The sequence below is a fragment of the Melopsittacus undulatus genome, chromosome 6, assembly GCF_012275295.1.
Source record: "Melopsittacus undulatus isolate bMelUnd1 chromosome 6, bMelUnd1.mat.Z, whole genome shotgun sequence".
Lineage (NCBI taxonomy): Eukaryota > Metazoa > Chordata > Aves > Psittaciformes > Psittaculidae > Melopsittacus > Melopsittacus undulatus.
Genome location: NC_047532.1, coordinates 35,832,268 through 35,855,416, shown reverse-complemented (window position 1 = coordinate 35,855,416; position 23,149 = coordinate 35,832,268). Strand labels below are relative to the sequence as shown.

Here is a 23,149-nt window from a genome sequence, read left to right as displayed (position 1 = left end):
TAGGTGTGGTGTATGGCTGCGAGGGGCTTGCAGCAAACGAAGGAGAGGGGAGGAAGTAGCACTTGGTCCTGCAGAGACCCTTCATCATGCCCGTAGGCAGGGCAGCCACAGCACTCAGTCTGCGGAAATGGTGCTTTGCCACCAGCCAACAGCATCTCAGCGTTTCCTTTTGGGAATTTGTGGTGCTGACAGCACCATCTCATCAACAGATCAAACCTACCAAAGTGCTTCTCATCCCTTCCAAAATATCGAACAGAAAAAATTCAAACATGATGCTAGTTTAAGTCACATGTCAAAAACCAAAGCATACAAACAACAATAGGAAACACACACACAAAATAAAATATAAAAATGGGGAGGGGAAGAAAAAAAAAAGAAAAGGACTGTTTAAACAGCTCTTAACTCACATTAATCTCATTCTAAGTGAAGACACAACAAAAAAATATCCCTTGACAGACTCCAAGACTTGCATGTGACAAGTCTGAGCAACTAGCACCAAGCTGAAAATTCAGTTTCCCAGCACTTTCTATGCCTGCTTAATACAACAACAATAAGACATAAAGCATTGGAATATTTTTGCTCAACATGACTGTATCTTTGGCTGCTCTTAGCTCTTGGAAAAACTGTGTGCAATAGGCAGGTGAAACTCATTTTTAGACAGCAGTTCAGACAACACATTTAGGTATTATTTTACACTGTGGTACACACCACCAGAGCAGAGGAAGTATTGAGGGTGAGTGTCCAAAATCAAAGCCAGAAGAAAGGAATAATAAAAGATTAACACAGCAGCTGCTGCATGAAAAAGATTTGACTTTAATAAGTACATTTAATAACTACATTATTTAATGGAAGAAACCAAGTCCTGGAGAGTACGCACCAGAGCTAAAGCTGGCTGGGACATCTCAAGCCATTTCAGTGAGATTCTGGTAGGCTTCACACCACATGAGCAGTCAGCAGCACTACAGATTTGTTTACAACAATTGCAGAAGAAAACAAAACCACTTGTCACAACCGCCTGCACAAACATTCAGCTGGCACTTGCAGAGGGAGCCAGGTGGCCAGGCTGGCTAGGGAACCCCTGCCAACCAGGCAGCAAGAGCCACAACAGGGTCCAAGGCTGCTCTCCAATAGCACCTCCATCCCAGGACATGGTGTGGGGACCTCTCAGGGTGAAGCAGAGGCAGAAAGACAAGTTCCTCCTCCCTTGATGGCTGCCCTCTACAAGGGCAGCCATCTCCCACCAAAGGGCACAGGTCCCAGGTGCCTCCCGCACTTCCTGGGAGCTCAGAGCAGCTCAGCCAGGGACACCAGCTGGGAAGGCAGCAACAGGGCAAGCACAAGCTCCCCAAGGGCTGGGAGAAGGAGCTGCAGAGGAGGGGAACGCAGGGAACCACAAGCATGCATTAAGTTGCCTTGAGACAGCAGAGACCACCCTGAATTCACAGCTTTTCAAGACCATCCTGCACACACGGTTCACATACACTGAGGAGAATACAGGCAGCTCCACCACTGCACAGCCCCGACACTTCCTCCCATTCTCCGGCAACCTCCTCAGACAACCTCAGCAGGATGAGGCAGCAGCAGGGAGGATGGATCTGGCCACTCTAGGCTACAACGATGTGTTTGCATGTAATCCTGTAAACTGAACAATGTTTATGTGAATAATTTTGTCCTGTACTTCATCGGGGATTGTATCAGGTTTGCCCAGAGCAAAAGCTGCTCCTACAAAAAAGAAACAGACAACTTAAAAAATGCAGATTGCAAGAAACTAACTGGTGTTTGGAGCAATCAATTTTTACATGCATCTTATGCAATGCAGTGCAATCGAACAAACAGAAGATGGCAACAGCCCATCATCAAGTGCCTCATTCAAAGAGGGATTTTCCATTTAATACACACACACACAAAAAAAAAAAAAAGATTTGAAAAGAAAACCCTGGAAATAGAGCATTGAAATAACAAGATAAAATACTGCATGAGAACACCTTTGATGATGTTTTCTACTGGAACACAGGTTTGTTTTTTCTTTTTTTTTTTTTTTAACAGCTTCACTTTAGATGCTCTTTTATGCATGATTAAAAGGTTGACATGCATGTATTGTAACATTTGATTATGTATCTGGATTAATGCAAATATTATAAAACTACTTACATTGTTCAGGGGAGATAGTTTCTGGAAAGGAAGATGGGATATTTTGGATATTTATCCTACTTTATAGAAAGGTATTTTAAATGGCTAAAATAACACAGAATGAATCCTATTTTTAATCATCTCTGTGGAAAACCATGTTCACATAAAGTCTAGTTCCAGAATAAAATTTGTCATTTTGTACTCTTAGAGGTCTATGCACAAACCATATATATACAAAACTACACTGAGAACCATTTTTGGCACTGGGTTGCACAGCATAAAGTCTCATAAGCACCAAATTAGATGAAGCAGCATCCTGGGTTAGTTTTGTGAAACGGTAATATTTAGGACTGGAAGATCAGTTATGTACACACAGACATTAATAACCAAAGACTCTCTTCTTCAGGTCTTATATGGTTAAAGAAAACCAAGACCAAGTGCTTTTACGATGCAAGTAATGGTAAATCACAGAAGGGTCTGTGGCTCGCAAAATTGTGCTCGATAGTTGCTGTGTTAAATTCATACTACAACACCACCTCTAGTCTCTGCTTTGCAGCTATTCCCCTTGTAACACCTTTGCAACACTCGCACAACTACAGGAACAGGCAAGTACACACAGCCTGTCTTTTCCACTAAGGGAGACTGCTACACAAAATCTTCCAATAACAAGATCCTTTATTTATAAGGCTGCAGCTTTTCCCCTCTCACTTGGTGCTCTCCCCTCCACATGCACATTGCCTCGCCATGAGGCTAAGCAGGTGGCTCATGCTTTCACATGTTCCACAATGTGCTTAGCACACAACATAGATAGTACCATCATATTTTTACTTTCTTGTAGCCTTCTCCAGTATTAACCTTTTGAGCGGAATTTTTCTGTGCACTATGACGCCTATCTTTATGCACCCAAAAGCATTTTCTCTCTTGCAAGAAGGCACACAGACCCATTACAACAGGTTTTACATCTGCTTGGAGAGAAACTGGATTCCACAGTCAGCTGTATCATCCTTATCAGATGGAACTACAGACATGTCCACTACTAGTGAATCGGCTATTGGCAGAACTACTGTGCTACAGATGAAGATGGCTTCTCCCATCTTCGTTGCCCACTACTGCTCAGAAACTGTCACCACTTGCACCACCAGAACTAATGCTCGTGAGCCTGCTGGACTTAAGGCTGCTTGAACACAGCCGGGCTATGAGTTTCCACCAGTCTCCCTCATGTATGGTTTCATCCAGGTTTTTCTATTTTCTGTTTATGCAAATTTCTATTTTCTGTTTGCATTATTTTCTATTTTTCAGCTTCTTCTATTTCTTCTATTTTCTATGCTCCAGCACCTCCTCACAATAAACAAGACTTTGTGTCCCACACACTTCACTGAGCCAAGTCCTATCAGATCACAGAATAAGCACACACCTCCTAAGATTAAGCTCAACTATCCTGACTACTAGACAATATTTTAAATATATAGTATAGCAGAGTAGAAACACAGAAAGTTTTGTTTTGGAAGAGACCTTAAAGACCATCCAGTTCCAACCCCCTGCCATGAGTAAGGACATCTTCCACTAGAACAAGTTGATCAAAGTCCCATCCAACCTGTCCTTGAACACTGCCAGGGATGGGGCAGCCACAGGTTCTCTGGGCAACCTGTGCCAGTGCCTCACCACCCTCACAGTGAAGATTTTTTTCCTAATATCTAATCTAAATCTCCCCTCTTCCAGTCTAAAGCCATTCCTCCTTGTCCTGTCATTACATGCCTTTGTAAAAAGTCTCTCATTTCTACATATGACACATGCTATAGGATTCATTATAGATGCACAGAGCAAGAGAGCTCAAACCCCTCTCAGAATCATAACCTTCTTCCAGGGGGATGATGGGCTTCCTACTCAACTCCAGCAAAGCCCAAGGAGTTACTTCCATGGAAACCCCACTGTTTGTCCCTAAGGACAGGTGCACAGAATTCAGGATGCTCCCCTTTCCCAACAGTGGAGCTTGCACATTAAATGGTGAAGCTCAGTGATGGCTGAAGACACAACCAGATGGCCACCTACATGTTTTCTAGCACGTTACACACTCTCCTTACAGGATGTGGACACACATACTATGCTTTCTCACTATCCGTTTATTTTTTAACTAAAGGCTACCTTTACATCAGATTTCCTCTGCTGTTTCCTATTCAGGATTTTATTAAAAAAAAAAATCTATTACTCAAAGCAAGTGCACCAGGAGTGATGCCCTTCAAAGAATGGCCTAAAGATACCCCTTCCAGGGGACCAAGGAGATAAATCAGCCAGTAGTTTCTGGAAAACACAATCACACGAGGAAACAGCGAGGCATCCACACGAAACCCCACTCTGGGAAAGGAAGACGCAGCCATGCACTCCCTGCATACAGGCCAGCCAGATGAACCCCTGCTCTGAAGCCTGATGACTTGGATGTACACAGCACTGTAAAATCACCCCCAGAATAAGTTTACTTTATCTTGACAGGATGTATCTGTGATAATCCTTTATCACTGGTTTACACTCTTTTACATATACAATAGTCCTTTGAAGATGTTGTTTGTGAAATATTTTCCCAGGGCTAAAAATGAATTATAAAATAATATCCTAGTCCCCAAATACCAATAACTGCATTTGTCTGGATTTGATACGGCATTTTGGTCCTTCTTGAAAGAAAAAGATACAAGGAAGTGCATAGGAGTCTCCAGCCCTTACCTACCACTGTCATGTCAGAGAACCACATCAGGACAAAAGTGTACATAAATTCTGGCTGTGCAGTCTGAGACTCAAATTTTTTTATGGTACAATATGTAAAACATGGTTTCCTAGGTGGTGGCACAGCAGCAGATCAGACTCAAGCCTTCAAGGAGCACACAATTCATGAACACTTGCAATTCTTCTTCATTTAGGAAGCCCTGCATTATTTTGTAATTAAGCAGCCCAGCCAGAACTCTCTGTGCCATCAGGTTATTGTGGAAGAAATGGTATTTGAACATGCACTTAGAGACACGTCCAGACCACTACCTGTGCAAGATTTTTGTCACTGTGTATATTATGCTCTTTACTTTCAAGATTCCTCTAGCAATAACCTTTACTGTATCTTTGCACCAGTGCTGCTTCCTAAGGATCTTAAAGAAGAAAACTAAAACCCCAAAAGTTCTAAAAATGCGTCTCTGTATTGATGCAGACCAGAATCTCATGAATTAAGCAATCGTAATTGCGTAACTAGTGCAACTGTGACTGGGCTTATTCAAGTGTGCGTCAGCCCCATACCTCCACCATCCCCACTGGACCCTGTGCCACCCTGAGAGACAAAACAGTTGCGTTGTGAGCAACAGCGCTGCCATCACAATGCAGTCAGAGACCCAATGACTCAGTTTCAGACAGATCCTTGTAAGGCCTCAGAAGGCTGTTCAACAATGATCCACAGACATTTATCCATCAGCAAAACAAAATCAGGCAGGAAGTATTTGCCAGCAGCTCTGACAGGGTAAAACCCAAAATCCAGCAGTTCCGCAACACTTCTGTAATTAGCATGCCTTCTAGTAGGATTAGTCTAGAAAGATATTTATCTTGTTCATCCTGCTTTTACCAGCTTAGAGCTTTGCTACAGATATAATACAATCTATGTGTTTTCACATTTAGTGGGGTTGGAAGCACTGACTACCTCATTAGAAGGTTTTGAAAACGAGGCACAGATCTGTAAGACCAGTCATGACAGATATTGCTTATCTATGGCAATGGTTTGGTGGAGTAAGATTCATCATTTAATAAAAAACAAGTCTCCACCTGTCATTCCCATTCCTGTTCACAAAGGATTCAGAGCTTCCACACCCACTTGCACTTCTGTCCTCAGACATATGAAGAATCAAATTGTCACCACCAGCTCTTTCAGTCACCAGCTATGCTCTGATACATCGCCAGTTTTCTCCCATCTCTGAATACATATTCTCCATATTCTGACACAGAAGTCCATCAGCAGGACCATAAAAAGGGTTTCCTTTCATAGGCACTGAGCTCAGAAAAAAAGTTAAATTTACTTTCTTCATAAAACGACAATTAGACCAGCAGAGGAATTTTGGACTTAGGGAGAAGACGACAACTTGTATAGGTGAAGGTAAAATACATTACTAGTCTGAATCACCGGAAGTATGTGATGTACAGCAGGGATCTTTGGCAATCACACTCACTGCTTGCTTTCTAACCCTTTGGGAATAGCAGCTGAATCTTTAGATCCCTAAATATCAGATTTGGCTGGCATTTTGGAAAAATATCCGTGTTTGCATAACAAAGCAACCCTTTAGTATGTCCTGCTGTCTAGAGTCATTCCAATGGGGTGAAACTGTACACAAAGCTGGGACATCCTACCCACCCTTCAGACTCTTAATCCTCTGCCCTTGAAAACTGCTTACTTCTCTCTAAAGCACGCAAAAAATTATCTGTACTGCAACATTTAATCCATCACAGAATGGTAGTTTACACTTGAAAACACTGCATTTCTCCTTCTTTCATGAAGACTTCATGGAGAGCTGCACACTTCAATCTTTTACTAAAGGCAGCACTTTGTCTAATGCACTTGGTTAAAATTTGATTTGAATTATTAAAATAGAACTAAGAATGACATTTCAAACAAAAAGCACAGCCATGCCATTTGGCCGTTTGATGTGATTTCAAAATATAAAGTATGAAAAAGTTACCCCAAAGTTGCTCCCCCCGGGTTCTGTTGCATTTCAGCATATTATGACTTTTTAAATAATTTCACACTAATGGCTAAGAAGCTTGAACTCTCTGCTGCATCATGAGACCTACACAACTTTTCAGGGAGAAACCACATGATACACACATTTTAGCACCTCAATTGGTGTTCAAGATAACTTGCCTTTTTAGAATTTACTTCCTTTTCCAATATACACTGGCTGCTCATGATCTTCAGAAAGGAAGACCAGTGGCACTTCACTTCTGATCCCCTAGCAGGTGATGTTCTGCTTCTATTGCTCAAAAATTGCTGCAGCCAGAGCTCCCTGCAGCTTCTCTGCACGGGAGTAAGGCCAAGGACAACTGCTAACACAGCCCCCCAGCTTGATCCACAGAACAGAAGCAGCAGGTACATCCTTTCCCTAGGATCAGCTAAACAGGAAAGCATCATCTTAACCCAGCCTTGTATCTGGATTGCCTATACCTAGCGAGTGCTTTACAGAGTGCACCACGGGAGTGGGCACCAGTCTGTCTGCTTTCCTTTTATTTTCTTCCTAATCAATGACTCTTGACCACAATAAAAACAGATTTTTGCATTAACAAGTAAACTGGTTTAAGTTAGTTCAGCAATTTTATGTTTCTATCAAAATATGATCAAGTTTTAAATAATCAAAAAACTAGGGTTTGGAAAAAAAGAGCATGTGAGCATATTAAACATGTATATCTGGTTTACAGCTATGTAAAACTACTCTCACATGTAGCCTTTTGATAAACTCCACTGGCCATAGTCTGCTATAACCGTTCAGTGGAAATACTCTGGTCAAATTAAGTAACAAACTTTACAATACATTAAGTGTTTTATTTAGTTTGCATTGTATTTCAAGTACAGTGAGAGTGACCAGAAGCCCCAAATAAGAAACAAAATGGAAAAATAACACAACAGGTGAAAGTGAAGTGAGAGGGAGAAAGGAAACGTCACTAACCGAACTGAAGAGAGGATGGCTCTCAAAAGCCATTGGGCAGCTTTGAGCAGTTAATATGAAGAGGTGCATTTTGAGGGTTGAACTTTTCCTCCTTTACCTCAAAAAATCAAAGACATACAAAATTGTGTTCTTCACTCACTATTAACTAAACTAAACTAAACTAAGCTAAACATGCTTATATTTATATGTGCTGGGCAGCAAAGTCAGTGGGTTACAGCATCCAACTGCAGGCCAGAGCAGCAGGGTCACACTGCCCATCTACGTTTATTTTTAAATACTGTGGGTTCAAATCATCAGAAATATTTTACAAAGCACAGAAAATCAGCCTTGACTTTGCAAAAAAAAAAAAAAGGCAACTTTTGACTTCAACCTAAAGAAACTTCCCCTCTAGAAAGAATGAATGGAAGGTTTCATTCAAAGGCTGGCTGCATTTAACAACCTTCCCATACTCTCACTCTGCGGATGAAATTACATTACCTAAGCGGAGCCAAATAAAAATTGTTCTAAAAACACCTCATGAAATCTCAGTGGGTATCATTCTGAAAAGTCATGGGACTAGGAACAGTGACTAAGGATTAACATGAAGACTGCCCACACAAAGAACAGGCATGCAATGTTCACTGGAGTACTGGGCTCTTTACTATATTGCTAGGAAGCCAGTCAGCCTTCAAAAAACAAACCAGACCCCCATTAACGCAACCAGTGAAAATCAACTACAGCGTCAATCTGCTTACAGTGTTATTCTGAGTTACTCAGTATAAATGATTCATGTAATAGTCTACAATAGTCATAAACACAGTACTGGAATTGTTTTTCTTCAGAGAAACAAAGTCAGTACAAAACCACGGTTTGTTAAACATTAACTCACCCAATCTCAGCCCCAGAAGTGCTCCCTTCCAGAACTCCACTACACAACATTGCAAAATAAAGACAGGCAGCAGCAACTTGCAATGTGTATGTCGTTCGTTGTATCATTACACTCAGCTGAGAAGCAACAGCGAGTCCTGCAAATGCATATTACACCAGACAGCTTTCTCTCAACATTATCAAGGCTGACAAGAATAAGATGCTTCCCTTTCAATTTCAAAGCATTCTCTTTTTTCTGGGGGGCGGGGATTTAGGGCAGCAGCAGTGAGAGGGATATGAAAGTCTATGCACACAAGTACGATTCAAAATGATACATCTACTTAAAACATCAAAGCCCAATTTCTAGGCTGCATAAGTACAACCCATGACCAAGTATGAGACCCAAGGAAAGGAACCATGCGTTAGAAAGCACTGTGAATCCTCTTTAAGCAAGCTGGAAATTTTCAAGTCAGATTCTCAATTCAAACAGGGAACAATAACCATGCAAGGAAAACCCAAGCATGCAATCAAAACTGTCCTACAACTTGCCTCATACTAGAGATCAACTCCAGCTCTCTGCTTCAGCTCTACCTGCTCCGGCACCAGTGTGTACTATGGTCCCACCTGGCCACATGCTTTCAATAAGAGCCAGAAGACTCTAAAACATAAGTTCTGTCCCACTGACAAATGAACACCTCATGAGTGATGACAACATGCACAATGAGAGATGACAGCTGTGTAAGACTTACTGCTTTAGCACATGGCAAATCTTTTAAGCAGTTCCCAGAGCCTGGTCTTGATAGGACTGCAGGGATTTTACATGTACCTACACTTCTATCTGCTACAGTGCCAGAGACTAACAGTCTACCATACATAAAATCAAGTGGTTCGTCCATAAAAAAAAAAAATACCTTTCCTGGAAGAGTAGAACACACCCCCAACAAAGGAAAGACAACACACAACTATGTAGAGAACTCAAATGTGCCTGTTTCCTAACAGTTATTACCTTGAGGAGTACTCATTCACCAGTGGCATCCCAGAGACATCCAAGCTAATCTCATATTTGAATGAAAACATAAGCACAATGCATTTCTCCCTCTAACCAGAGCAGTGAGACTGCACAGAAAACAGGTCCCAAGATGGGACCTTGCAGAGGAAAGAGTAGTTCCTGCTCTGCAGAACCAGGGAGCTCACCTGTAGTGGGATGGAATGGTCAGTCTGAGCCCTGCCATCACTGAGGCAGGTGTACTGCAAGGTAAGTATAAGCACTCCTGATCACTTGCCTGTGCTCACATCCACTTTATTTAGCTAGGAGAAGTCTGCCTTATAGATCTAAATATATCAAATTGTTAAGTCATTCAGGGATGGAGGCTCATGACTGGACTGTAATCAGTTAACCAGCCCAAGAAGGAACATCATACTTCAGAAAAAAAAACAAAAGATAAACTGCTCTGCCTTCTAAAGAGCTAGCTGTAGGTCATGCTTTCTGTACCCGGAATCATGGCAGGGTTATGTGTATCTACATCTCCTGGCATGACCTAAACACACCAGCAGTAAACCTGACATGCTTTAACAGTGTGTTAACACTGGTTACACAGATGTGGCAGAAAAGACTTCTGTTCTCATGCATGTACAAGTAACATTAATGGGCCCTGGATGTGTTGACATGTAAGAGCCATCTTGAGAAAACCAAAGCAATTCTTCCGGCAGGAGTCCCACTTCCACACCACATCATTACCTTCAGGTCCAGCACAGTGCACATTCACCTCAAACACACAGGTGAATTGGGGCCACTTTGGGGAAACTGGAAAATAAAAAAACTGGGGGGATAGAAATAACATAACAGACAACAGTGCTTTCTCCTCATCTGCCTACACAACAAAAACAGCATAAACACAGCAGCAGGGACTGCCGCAGCATAACACCCTTGACGCTCTGCAACAGGCCTGTTGCCATAACAGACTGGCAGTCTCCCTTGAAAATCCTGATGTTGTACTCAACCTGCTTTGTAACCACCTCCTTGGCTTCTTTTCAAGTAGAGACAGGGTAAAATCCCTCCTTCTGCTACTGTAACCTATGTGCTGCTGCCCTTGGAGAATGGTCAGGTGGGGCGGAGGGGGGTGGAGAAGTCAAAAAAGCTCCCCATGCTGCACTGATAATTAAAGCTGAAGGGCATCCGAGGAAGCTGACTACCAGCCTGGGCTGTACTCTGGACTCTACTGCCAGTTTGCTTTGAGTTGCTCAGTCTTCAAACAAGAATCTTAAGTTTTGTTGTGTGGCATTTTACTCTACCAAAGCCCAGTCCTTCAGTGACAAGTCTGCCATATTAGCCCGGAGGAAAGACTATTTCTGTCACACAAAGGTTGATAGTCTGATCCAAACTGTTAGCTGCAGGCTCAAGTCTTGATTTTCTGATGAGTCAGCAAAAAAGGTCATTCAGTTTTTCTGCTCAATCACTTCAAACAATGTGAACAACTTTTGAATGTTTAAGCTATTTCCTCACTGCTCAAGTTTTCCATTTTGCTTGGCCTCCAAGAGTCTGTGGTGCTGCACACAAAGTGAGAACTGCCCTCAAAAGGGAGAGATTTGATGGAGGCTGGTGGTTAATTTTACTTTGCCAAGAAGTTCCTCTTCTCCATTACTTTGTGCTTCTCTACCAAAGGCACTTGTCTTGGCAGACTGCACTTTTCTTCCTCTTCTGCAAGGATTTCATCCAGATGCAAACGGAACATTGCTTATTTTAATATTAGGTTTAGATGAGGAAGCCATTGGAAAAAGTTTGTCGTGGGACACACTCTGGAAGTTGACCTTGGTCCCAAAAGGCCAAGACTTCTGCTGCTGTTTCTGTAGAGAGGAAAAAACAAAAAACCAACAACAAGCAAACAAAAAAAAAGAAGCAACAAAAGGGTGAGGTTTTTTAGACTGAATTACAAACAAAACGCTTGTGATCAGCCAAAGCCTTATCTGACCCATTCCTCTTGTCCTTGTTTCAAAAAATAACAAGATGGATGGAAAGAGATGACAAAGTGGCTGACTGCGAGCCTTCCAGAGAGCACCTGAAAAGCCTTGCACATTGTTCTGCCTGATACTTGCTCGGCTGCAGCAGGTCTGCCAGAGGAGAGGCCAACAGGGCAGGGCTGCCCTTGGCTATGCTGCAGAGTGAGGACGCTTGTCCCAGGGAAGCCAACTCCAGCGAAGCTTCCCAGGGAATGGGCTTCATGGCTCAGGCAGCCCCTGAACCCATCCTGTGGCAGTAGACTCTCGAAGAGAGGATGGCACTGTGCCTCAGTGGAAGCAGAGCTAGACACCTGCCTGAACACAGGCTGAGAATGCACATGCTTCCCCCCCCCCCAGAGCTGTGCTCCCATCACACAGCCGAGAACCTGGGCTATCTCCCACCCTGCACAAGGCCTGGGTCTTCCACCACAGGACTGCAGCCCAGCTGTAGAGAAGAAATAGCTTGTGCTGCCACCAGCTCATGCCTCACAGTATAAACCTGAGCTCCCATCCCACAGGCATGACTCTTCTCTAGCCAATTTCCACATTCAGAATGAGAATGAGAATGGAAACAGGAACCGTATTTTTCCAAAACATGCTTCAGTTAAAATAATACCCTATGGCAAACAGGAAAAGCAACAGACTTCTCCAGGGCCCCCTGCCTGAACCCCCTGGTAGGAGAACATGTCACAGCAATGGCCCCCCACCATCCCCAGCAGAATGCCTCCAGTCTGGCAAAATGCTTGGAGCAACACGGCTCCTCCCAGCTGCTCCCAGCCTGTGCCATCAAACTGAGCATCAGAGCAAAGCAGGAGGATGGTCCCATCAAGCCTTCCAGTAAGAGAGGCGAATGGGGTCGAGTGGGGCCTAGGCATACAAGAACACTGGGCATGCACATGTGTGCACACACACAAGGAAGCAGCTGGCACAAAGGATGAAGCGAGGCCAGTCACACTGGGTAGGTGTGCTGAAACAGTTACACTCATGACATGGGTACAGGATAGGGAAAAGAGTAAAGAGACATGCAAGTGCTCCTCTAAGGGTGGCTGACGATCAGGAGGAGGGTTAAAACCCGCAACCTCTGGTACTCACCACTTCTTCCTGTTACAAATTAACTCTCTCTTCTCCTGAGGCACACAAAAAGCTACCACTCTTTAGGGCAGATGGATTTCCTTCAATTTGCTTGAAACTGAAGCCTGATGGTATGAGGTGTGACACAAAGTCCACAGAACATGAATCCTAAATTTACAGCCCATGGGGAAGATGGCAACAGGGCCCACAGAAGCAGTGCTAGGGAAGCAGGCTGTTATCTACTGGCACGATCCCCACAGGAGCAGCCACAGCTCAAGGAGACTGCCCTAAGAGGGCAGAGCCCAGCTAAGAGGGGACCAGAGCATGCCTCAGCCTCTGACACACAAGAATGTAACTGAAACCAAACTTTCACACCACAGTACCTGCCTACCAGACCCAAAGAGCTCAATTTCTGATTCCCAGCTCAGATACTGCTGTAGAAACAGAATACAAGGCAGTTATAAAACCTGTCAATGAAACAAACATCCACACAAACAAAACCAAAAGCAACAAATAATTGACCATCATGGCTTTGACCTGGGAGTCTCAGAAATAAAAGAAGGGTGAGAGTACCCACCATAATGTAAAGACAGTTTTGTATCTGAAGATACCCCCTTATTTCACAGGGAAATATTCAATAAAATTTAGGGGAAGGAAGGGACTACAGGTTCAGGTGAGCACACACTCGCTCTAAGTAAAGGATGTGTACATAGCAGCAATGCATTAGCAGAAGGTACATTCATTTGTCCATGCCTTTGGGCCCTTCTTGTAATGTGGTAAACACTCACAGAAGGGACGTCCACAAGGAAACTGTTTATTTAACAGAGGGTTTGGGTATGCTCTGTAAAGTTAAGCTCAAGTCATGTACTAAATGTTTAACAACACTAATGTATGCAACTTACATATTTCACTTTTTTTTAAACAAACATATAAACCTCAGTTTATCTCCCCAAACCTCAGATCTCTCTCAGAACATACTACTTTCTCACCTTCATAGTTTTTCCATTACCATGCGCTTGATTTGAAAGCCTCCCAGTAAATATATGGGAACAACAGGAAAGGAGGAAAACAGACAAGGGATTAAGGGTAAAGAAAAAAAATAATAAAAGAAGAAGAATAAAAAGAAGAAAGACACACACAGAAGATTCCTCACAGATCTCAAGAATCCACCTTAGCCTTTGAGTATGCCCTGAGCAAGTCCGGCATAAGCCCATGCACTCCAATGCAGAACTCTCCCATTAACAAAGGCAGCAGCTCTCCAGGCAGTAAGCTTCACAAGGAAAGGTCACGGCCAGGCCTGGGAACAGTTTAAGAAAAGAAAACACCAGCCCCCATATTAAAAATCACTTAGTGCTTTGCCAACTACACAAACGTGTTCTCCTTGAAACCATTTCAACGCTGAACTTCATGGAAGTACGTCTAAGTACACAAAAATAGCACTGGCCATCTGCAGCCCTGGAGATCTCAACCACATTTGGCCACACAGCAAGGCACAACTCCCCAGCTCTTCAGCCTTCTGCTTGCAGACAGACAGCACGCTCCGACCTACAATCACTACCAAGGCAGATAATGAAGATAATATTGCAAGGCATTTGCTTAAAGAGCTAAAGCCCATCCAGCTGTAAGGGAGCTGCCAATGGATAACATAGAGGAGACAGAACACCGTGCTCCAGCCAGTGAGTAACAGAACCGCCTGCAGCTTACACAGTTTTTACGGTGGTTTACATTACAAGGACTTGTAAAGGGCTTATTCTGTAAATCTGCTTCATAGCTGAAGAGAGACCCCACATGCAATTCTATACTTCTTTCCAGGTGAAAGACTCTGCCTTTCCATTACATACCTCTGTACATTACCAACAGTCTCACAGATTTGCTTTCATTTTTTAGTAACTAGCACTATAATTATTTTTCTAAACTACGGTACAAATAGGGTGAACAGGAAATCACCCATGCATTATGCAAACCACAAACAGATTACTTGGAACACAAATGAGCAATCATAACTATAAATAAATACAGAAAATCAAGGCAAACTCCCACACCTGTTCAGCTAACACACGGAACTGTCTCAAGCTGCAACACCAAAGAGCTGCTGACTTTAAGGTAAGGATTGCTCTGTACTGTATATCATGGCAAAATATACTTTTCTAAAGCAACTACGTTTGGTTTAATTTATGGCTGAGGAAACATAACTATGTGAAACAGTGTAAAACATCAGAAAATAGAATTAAAAATCAAATATTACTATTAGTAATAATATTCCTGGTAGCTGGTAGAGTGCTGGTGTTTTGGATTTAGGATGAAAATGATGATCATAAGACCGATGTTTCAGTTGTTGCTGAGTGGTGCTTACCCCAGGTCAAGGGCTTTCCAGCTTCTCATGCTGCCTTGTTAATGAGGAGGCTGGGGGCACAAGAAGCCAGGAGGGGACACAGCTGGGACAGCTGACCCCAACTGGCTAACAAGGATGTTCCAGACCCCATGGCATCATGCTCAGCATGTAAACAGAGGAGAAAGCTGACCAGGGGCTGCTGCCTGGGAATGGCTGGGCATTGATCAGCAGGCAGTGAGGAACTGGGTTTCATTTGTCTCACTTTTTTTCCTTAGGTTTTATTTCTCTTTCTTGTTATTTTCCTTTTTATTACTATTTTATTGTATTTATTAAACTGTTCTTACCTTTAACTCCATGTTTACTCACTTTTACCCTTCTGACCCTCTCCCCCATTCTACTGGGAGGGAGGGAGGAAGTGGCTGCATCAGACTCAGTTGCTGGCCAGGGTTAAACCACAACATATACTCCTACTGGAATAATTCCAAATTTGACATGACAGCTTCTTCTAAAAGCTGGTCTGTTTAATCCTTAATATCAAATTTTGAACTGATTATTCCTAATACCCTGGTCCTAACATTTCCTGTTATGTCCACCACACCCTAATTAAGATACTATAACTGATGGAAAATAGGGAGGATCTGAGTGTGGGGAGGAAGGAAAAAATTAAGCATATTTGAGTTAGATCTGAAAATCTACATGCAAACTGCTCAAAACATTGCTTAAGTGTCAGTGTGAATACCAGGGTTTGCACAAATACATCATACACTCTTATCTTTTAATGCTAAAAGGCTGTTGTGTTAGAATAATTTAGACCCTTGTCTGAAAATCAGAACTAAAAAAAAAAAACCAGAAAAATTTAATTTATCAGGAAAATTAGGCTGCTAATATTTCAAATTTCAAAAGTAGCATAGGGACTTCCGGACAGTAAAAAGAAATTAAACAATTACTGATAGGTTTCACAAGACAGAAATAAAATTGTGCCCTTGAGGTATCCTCATGCTACAACTAAAGGCACTTGCACGGCCCTTCAAAGAACCTGTAACGAGAAATAAACAATCTAATCTACAGCTGATCTTGATACCTGTTGGCTCTCCTCACTTGCTCTGTCCTTCAGAACACCAGAAACTAATTGTACATGCCAACAAAACATCACATATGGTCTAACTGCTCATACCTTTGGTCAGGAAAATCTGTTCTAAAATGCTGCCAATGCTAAACACTGTTGTACTATGTGGTGTCATCTCACGTGGCCCATTCACCTGCCAAGTCAACGGCAGTAAGTCTTTTACTTAAGCTTTCTTTGTGAAGGCAGCAGAAGCACCATGCAGGAGGGTGACAGACTAGAAGTGTGGCTGTTGACACAGCCAGACCACACTCCAGCAAGTCCCAGCAAAGGCGTGGGGTGACTGGGCTCTGGTATGACCCCATGTGACATCTACTCACCAAATTCACCTGTGCCCCTGCATCCCGCCAGAACAGTGCCTTGCACCACTCTGTTTTGGTCTAACCTGAGGACAGAAATGTTCATTTTCCTGTTTGCTGGGTCACCTGAAAATGTCCAATTGGCAACATTTATTTCTCTTTTTAAAAGTTGAGCAGATGGGTAGGAGAGGAAGGAAGGATGGGAGCAAGGAGAACAGAAACTCAGGACTCAGATCTGCAGCAGGTTTAGGAACGGATGTTTTGTATACAACAAAATGAAAATTCATTCATAATTGTGAAGAAGTCAAGATTTTCGCCACAATACAGCGTACTTCTGAAAGGTGTTGATGGGATTCCTCTCAGCCCAGTCACTGGCAGGAAATCGAATCATAGAATCATTAAATTTACAAGCTTGGAAGTTGTTTTTGCAAATATAAGGAACAAGAAACACAGTTACAATCATTAATTCATAGGGATTTATGACTACTGGCTGTGTTATACAAAGACATTCAAATCTTCACACCCCCACCCAAGAATTACAAAGCCAACCAAATGAATACAGACAGCCAGGGACAAATAGCCCCAGAAAGAGATGTTACAGCTTTATTTCATGTTTTTTTGTTAAGATTACATTGCAAAGGTTAGATAATTCAGCCAATTTATGCCAAACTGCACAAGTCAACTGCTTCCTTAGTTAAGAGATGAGGAAGAATACACAATCCACGCTAGGACATGCTGCTGCCCAGTGCAAAGCAAAGGGCTGCAGGTGGATGAATGCAGTGATGGCCAGGGTGCTGCCACCCTGATGGGTGACACAGGATCCCTGTCTGCCAGATCAATTGAGGGACTGCAGTCCCTGCACAGGCATTAGTGATGCTATGTGGGGATACTGGCAGAAGGAGTGACTGTGTAGGGCTTGGGGATGAGATGCACACAGGAGGAAAAAAGCGCAGTACACAAAGCAGGCAGTTCACAAACACCAAAAGCACCATCAGGACCAGCACAGGATGTTAAGAAAGCTGTAAAGGACAGCATTCTGAATTGGAAGATGTCTTAGTCCAGTTTTTGGTTTGATCCACCCCACATTCAGGAAGTCAGGAGTTTGTAAATAAAATAGCACAGCATGAAAAAATACCTCCCTCTATCACTGACAGTGACATCCTCGCTAGAATATCCTGAATTTCCCTCTTTGGATCAAAAGTACTGTTAAGATGTGAAGAGTTGTTCACACTTCTATTCTTCCATCTACTAACCGTAGCTGCAGACAGGACATACCCATACTGTCGCCAAGGCTTGCCAGAAGCCACTGTTACTCATAGGGGCACAGCAGAAGCAACCTTTACAAGACACACAGCCTTTCTCAGCCACTCTAGCAGGGGATGCTATTCTCATCAGCACCCCAAGGAGCAGTCTGAGTAGAAATATGGCTCACCCAGCCCTCTGTCCTGTCACACCAAACTTGAGAAATCAAGGGCTGGAAGGCACAGCAGCAAGTAACCAAGACCCTCCAGAAGTTACTGCCACATTTATTAATCTCCCTTTAATCTGAGCCACACCAGAGGAAACATGCACCAAGTCCCATCATGTACAATGCTATCTCACAGTTACCCACTTACTACCTCCTGTGACAGGAATGCTATTTTTTCTGTCATTCAACTATTCATCCTATACTCTATGCATCTATAACAAACAAGAATTACCACCCAATATGCCATTTTGAAGGGCTAAATCAGTACACTGTATTTTGCATATTTTTATTCTCCAAAGTATTAAAATCCAGACATTGCATTATGACAAATGTTGTAATAAGAACAGAAAAATAATAAAATTTTAGTTTCTTGGCAAACTTGCAGGTCAAACGTACCAACAAATCTCCACAGTCACTGCAAAAAATGCCTTCCAAAAGAGACCAGCAATTACAACCATGACCCCAGAACATCTCTGCCCATACCAACCCTGCACCAGATGCCAGTTCAGTGCCTTAGTGAAGGTGCAGCCCTGAGCACACACTGCTGAGAACCGGCCAGAGGTAGAGGACTTTCCTTGGGACAGTCCCTACCTGGCCCTGCCAGCTCTGATCCCCAGCAGCCCATTGAACACCTTCAGGGAGCAACACTGAAATGGAGATTCAGGATCCCACTGCTGGAACCTCATAGCTAGCAGGCCCTGCTTATATTTCCCTCTGCTGGTCCAGCTCCTAATGAACAAGAGAGCCTGCCCATTCTCTCAAGCCCCAAAGAGCCCCAACACATCCTGCCCTGTTGGTTTCCAGATGGTATCTGGGCACACACTCTGCTCAGCTCCAGTGGAGAGGCAGCTTGCTCTGTGGTGGCCAGGGGCATGCATCTAAATTGGGGGCTGCTTTCCAGCTGTATTATACCAGCACTGCTGGGACTGCAAGTTCAGACCACTACCAATACGTCAACCACATTAGACAGCAAATTTAAAAACAAACAAACAAACAAAAATTTAAAAAAAATTCTTCTTTCACCACAACTCAACACAATTCGCAATTGCTGTGGTTTGTGTAGGGCACTTCCTCTTTCTCTAGATTTCTTCAAACATCAGACACAACATTTGGTGTGATATTCCCTGATAAACTCCAGCTTCCAGTTCAGAGAAGATTTCTGGGGACAATGACCAATGCCAACAATTCCTGACCCAGTAATTGCATTGCATATTTATTCATCAAGCAACTGTATTACCTTCAATAAATAGCTAAAATAAGCACTCAGTTCTACAGAACCTTCTTTACAGTGGGGGTAAGAAAAAAAAAAAGAATCTTGTAAATATTATTCTTCTGTTCAGTAAAGCAGCTGTGACCTTTGAAATTTGACAGCCAAGTTACAGAAGTGAAGAAGTGCCTTAATGATATTGGAAGGGTAACAAATAATAGCTTAAGAATTTGAATACAGAAGAACCAAGCATTTTTAATGGCTTATGCAACTTTTCTTTTGTGTATTTTGCCAAGACAACATGATTTGCAAACTGACAAAGTTCAAAACTTTGATATGTTTTACCATATCAATCTTACTCATTTGGTGAATCAAGTTCACTGGGTTTGCACAAATAGTTGATATTATTTACATAAAATAAATATATCTTACACTAGACTGAGCATTTGAACATGAAATGATGCTCAGGTATGGAAGACTATTCTCACATACAAATCACAAACTGCTGGGTGCTAATACACGCCCTCCAACACAGACAAACAGTGGCAGTTACATGGCAGTTAAATAACAGCAAAGTTTCAAGAACTGGAGAAAGCAAAAAAAGACTCCTTAAGGCTAGTCATCACCTCAAATAGCATTTGGACAAAAAGGTTCTAAATTGACCCACCAATTAACATAGAATCATAGAATCACAAAATAGTTATGGTTGGAAAGGACCTTAAGATCATCAAGTTCCAACCCCCTTCCAAACATCAAATAAGGAGTATTCTCAGTTTCCAGACAACCCCAACGTGGAACAAAGGGTGAGTATCTATGCTCATTTCAAGCTGCATATCACCTAGTGGAAGCCCTGCAAGTTCTCACGAGAGAAGATGTTCTTGCTATGGAGGTTTAAGGGCAGCTTGAACAGGAATGCAACCAGAAGAAGCATGACAGGACAGCTCCTCTACGAAGTGGAAGCATGCCTTCTGCCAGCTACATGCAACCCATCTGTGTGATGACAAGCCAGCAGGTCACAACCCTGCTAGACTGATTCTTTACCAGAGCACAGGAGTTAGACCTCGTGGTCCCACATTGTCATGAGTCCTTCAGGATCCACACCAGGACCCATGACTGACAGAGGGAACAGGCTAGCAAGGTGACAGCGTTGTTTCCAATGATGAATTATTCAGAGCAGTAGGGACAAGGCCTTTCAGAAAGAGCTGATCATGTGACCATGTGACAAAAAGATTAGGTAAAATTGATCCTGAACACAAATGATGTGATGCACGGCAGGGGGGATACAAAAGCCTCTACCTTATCCATGCAATGATGAACGTAGTAGGCAGAACATGGTCAGATTGATCATGACTGTTCTGTGACTCAATTCTTAACTAATTTTGATGTCTGTCTGGAGTACAAATCTTCAGATGGTCTAAACAGGCATGGCACTATGGAAACCCCACAGTGCTGCAGAATTACACTGTCCTGAGTTATGATACAAAACAACTGTATTTTCCTGTCTCTCAGAAAGGCGTCCCAGCACAAGAAGCAGCCCTGTGCTCAAGAATGGAAGGCACTCTAAACCCTTAACAAAGAGCACCACAACAGTCAAATCAAGAGAGGTAAGGACATGTCACTGATATTGAAAGATTTACAGTGTCTAGCTTGGACTTTGCCCTCTTTCTCTACCACAGTTAGTTGATAAATCTGCTGGTATTAAATGTCTAGGGTGTCTTCCATGCTGCATTAACACAATACACCTTATAAAGTTTTAATGTCCACATCTCTAATCATGCACTTTTGAAATATTCCTTTGTTGTACAATGCCTCAGCACAAGAAAAACTTCATGAACCTCCTAAGCCATTTAATACCTGCTACTAAGTCCAAGCGTAGAAAGACCCAACTCCAGGTACTTCACTTTAGGAAACCCTACAGAGCAGGAACAAGTTCTAAACACATCGTATGCCGAGAGAGGGTCCTGCCTAGACAGCCTGACAGGAGGAAGAGAACACATACAGAGCAGACAGCACTAGGAAGAGAACAGTTTTTAAATACACATTGTTACCATCTCAAATAAAAATGCCATTCGCTATTGGTGCTTTTCTGGGACGTATTTCTAGTTTTAGCAATATCACTCCAAGCCTTGCCTGTTATTACCTCCTAATTCTAATGCACCTTCATATAGTAGTTATAACACCTGCTCTCCTGACCATCTTTTTCCTTTAAAAACTCAACCAAACAAAAACAAATGCCTTAATGATATAAAGATGGGATGGCAGGTCCTCATGTAGAACTACCAGGAAGAGATTTACTGCAGGCCTTGAGCGTGATCACAGGTAATGCCTGCTCCATTGCTCTACATATCCATGCAAGTTTCAGAACAGCATCTAAGATGGGAAGTCTTTACAGTGTCTGTAAAAGAGATACAGAAAACAGTACACCAAAAGAAACAATTTTACCTATTGGAAAGAAAATTTCTGTTTCTAATTATTGCAAGATTGCATTCAGGTTCCAATCTGCTGCACAGAGGCATCAGCTATGGACTCGGAATTGTGGCAATAAGGAAATTCTTAATTTTCTAAAAGAAGAGGTGGTTGGAGTTTTTTTCCCAGCTCTGTAGCACTTATATTCTAGTTGCCTATATTTTCAATTGCCAATACAGCAGCATTATATCTACATCTGTTCTGTCTCCCCCACAGAGGATAATCCACCCCCGTAAATATTCTGCCAAAGAAAAGCAGACAGCAGATGTGATTTCTTCTTGGAGATGCTCTAAAATTTAAATCTGAATGACTGGAGAGGACACCTGTAGCTTGTATGTTATGCTAACACCACTTTTTCTTACAGAGATAATCTTTCTCTGCTTCTAGGAACAAAAAGATACTGTAAGATGGTCAACACCAGCACAAACTCCTTGGGAAACAACTGCAGTCAAAGCACAGTAATAACCAAGACAGTCATTCCCCTGGTCTACTGTTTAATTTTCATAGTAGGACTGTTGCTGAACAGTGTGGCAGCATGGATTTTTCTCTACGTTTCTAGCAAAAAGAGTTTTATTGTTTATCTCAAAAACATTGTTGTTGCTGATCTCCTAATGAGCTTGACGTTTCCTTTCAAAATTCTTGCTGATTCAGAAATTGCACCTCCACAGCTCAACATGTTTGTGTGCAGATACTCTGCTGTCGTTTTTTATACAAACATGTATATTGGGATAACATTTTTTGGCCTCATTGGTTTCGACAGATATTACAAAATTGTAAAGCCTTTATTCACCTCTTTTGTTCACACAGTTAACTACAGTAAGGTGGTCTCTATAATCATATGGTTATTGTTAATGCTTATATCGCTTCCAAATATGATTTTAACTAATGAAATCACTAAAGAAAATTATTCCAGAAAATGTATAGGTCTTAAAAGCGAGCTTGGCAGACAGTGGCACAAAGCATCAAGTTATATTTGCACTGTAATTTTCTGGATTGTTTTTCTTCTGCTAATCATTTTTTACACTTCTATATCAAAAAAAATATATAGTTCTTATAAAAAATTCAGAAGGAACTCAGATGTGACCAAGAGAAAAACCAGCCGTAATATATTCAGTATCATGTTTGTATTTGTCATTTGCTTTGTACCCTATCACCTCTGCCGAATACCATATACTCTAAGTCAAACTAGCTCACAATTCAACTGTCAGTCAAAAAAAAATCTCTTCTATGCAAAGGAATTTACTCTTGTACTGTCTGCTGCAAATGTATGCCTTGATCCCATTATTTATTTTTTCCTCTGCCTACCTTTTAAAGAAAAGCTGTATCAAAAGCTACATCTCGAGCTAAAAACTTCAAGTGAGGTTGAAATCTCTAAATACAAAAGATCAAATACACTTCAGGATAGTATAAACATCATGTAGGTTCAGATCATTAAAATAATGGATGTTTTAGGGAGTTATTCAAGAATGCAAATGTCTCAAAGAAACTGAACAGATAAGAACCAGCAATAAAACAGAAACAAGGTTTCCAAA

The 23,149-nt window shown here is 42.1% G+C and overlaps 1 protein-coding gene across 1 annotated transcript; it reads left to right on the top strand.

Annotated features, from left to right (window-relative positions):
* Positions 1 to 14,763: 14,763 nt before the first annotated feature.
* Positions 14,764 to 23,149, top strand: P2RY14 (purinergic receptor P2Y14). Its single transcript, XM_005141165.2, has 3 exons — positions 14,764 to 14,825; positions 20,661 to 20,755; positions 22,005 to 23,149. Exon 3 carries the CDS (start codon positions 22,025 to 22,027, stop codon positions 23,036 to 23,038), a length of 1,014 nt encoding a protein of 337 aa, XP_005141222.1. The 5' UTR covers positions 14,764 to 14,825; positions 20,661 to 20,755; positions 22,005 to 22,024; the 3' UTR covers positions 23,039 to 23,149.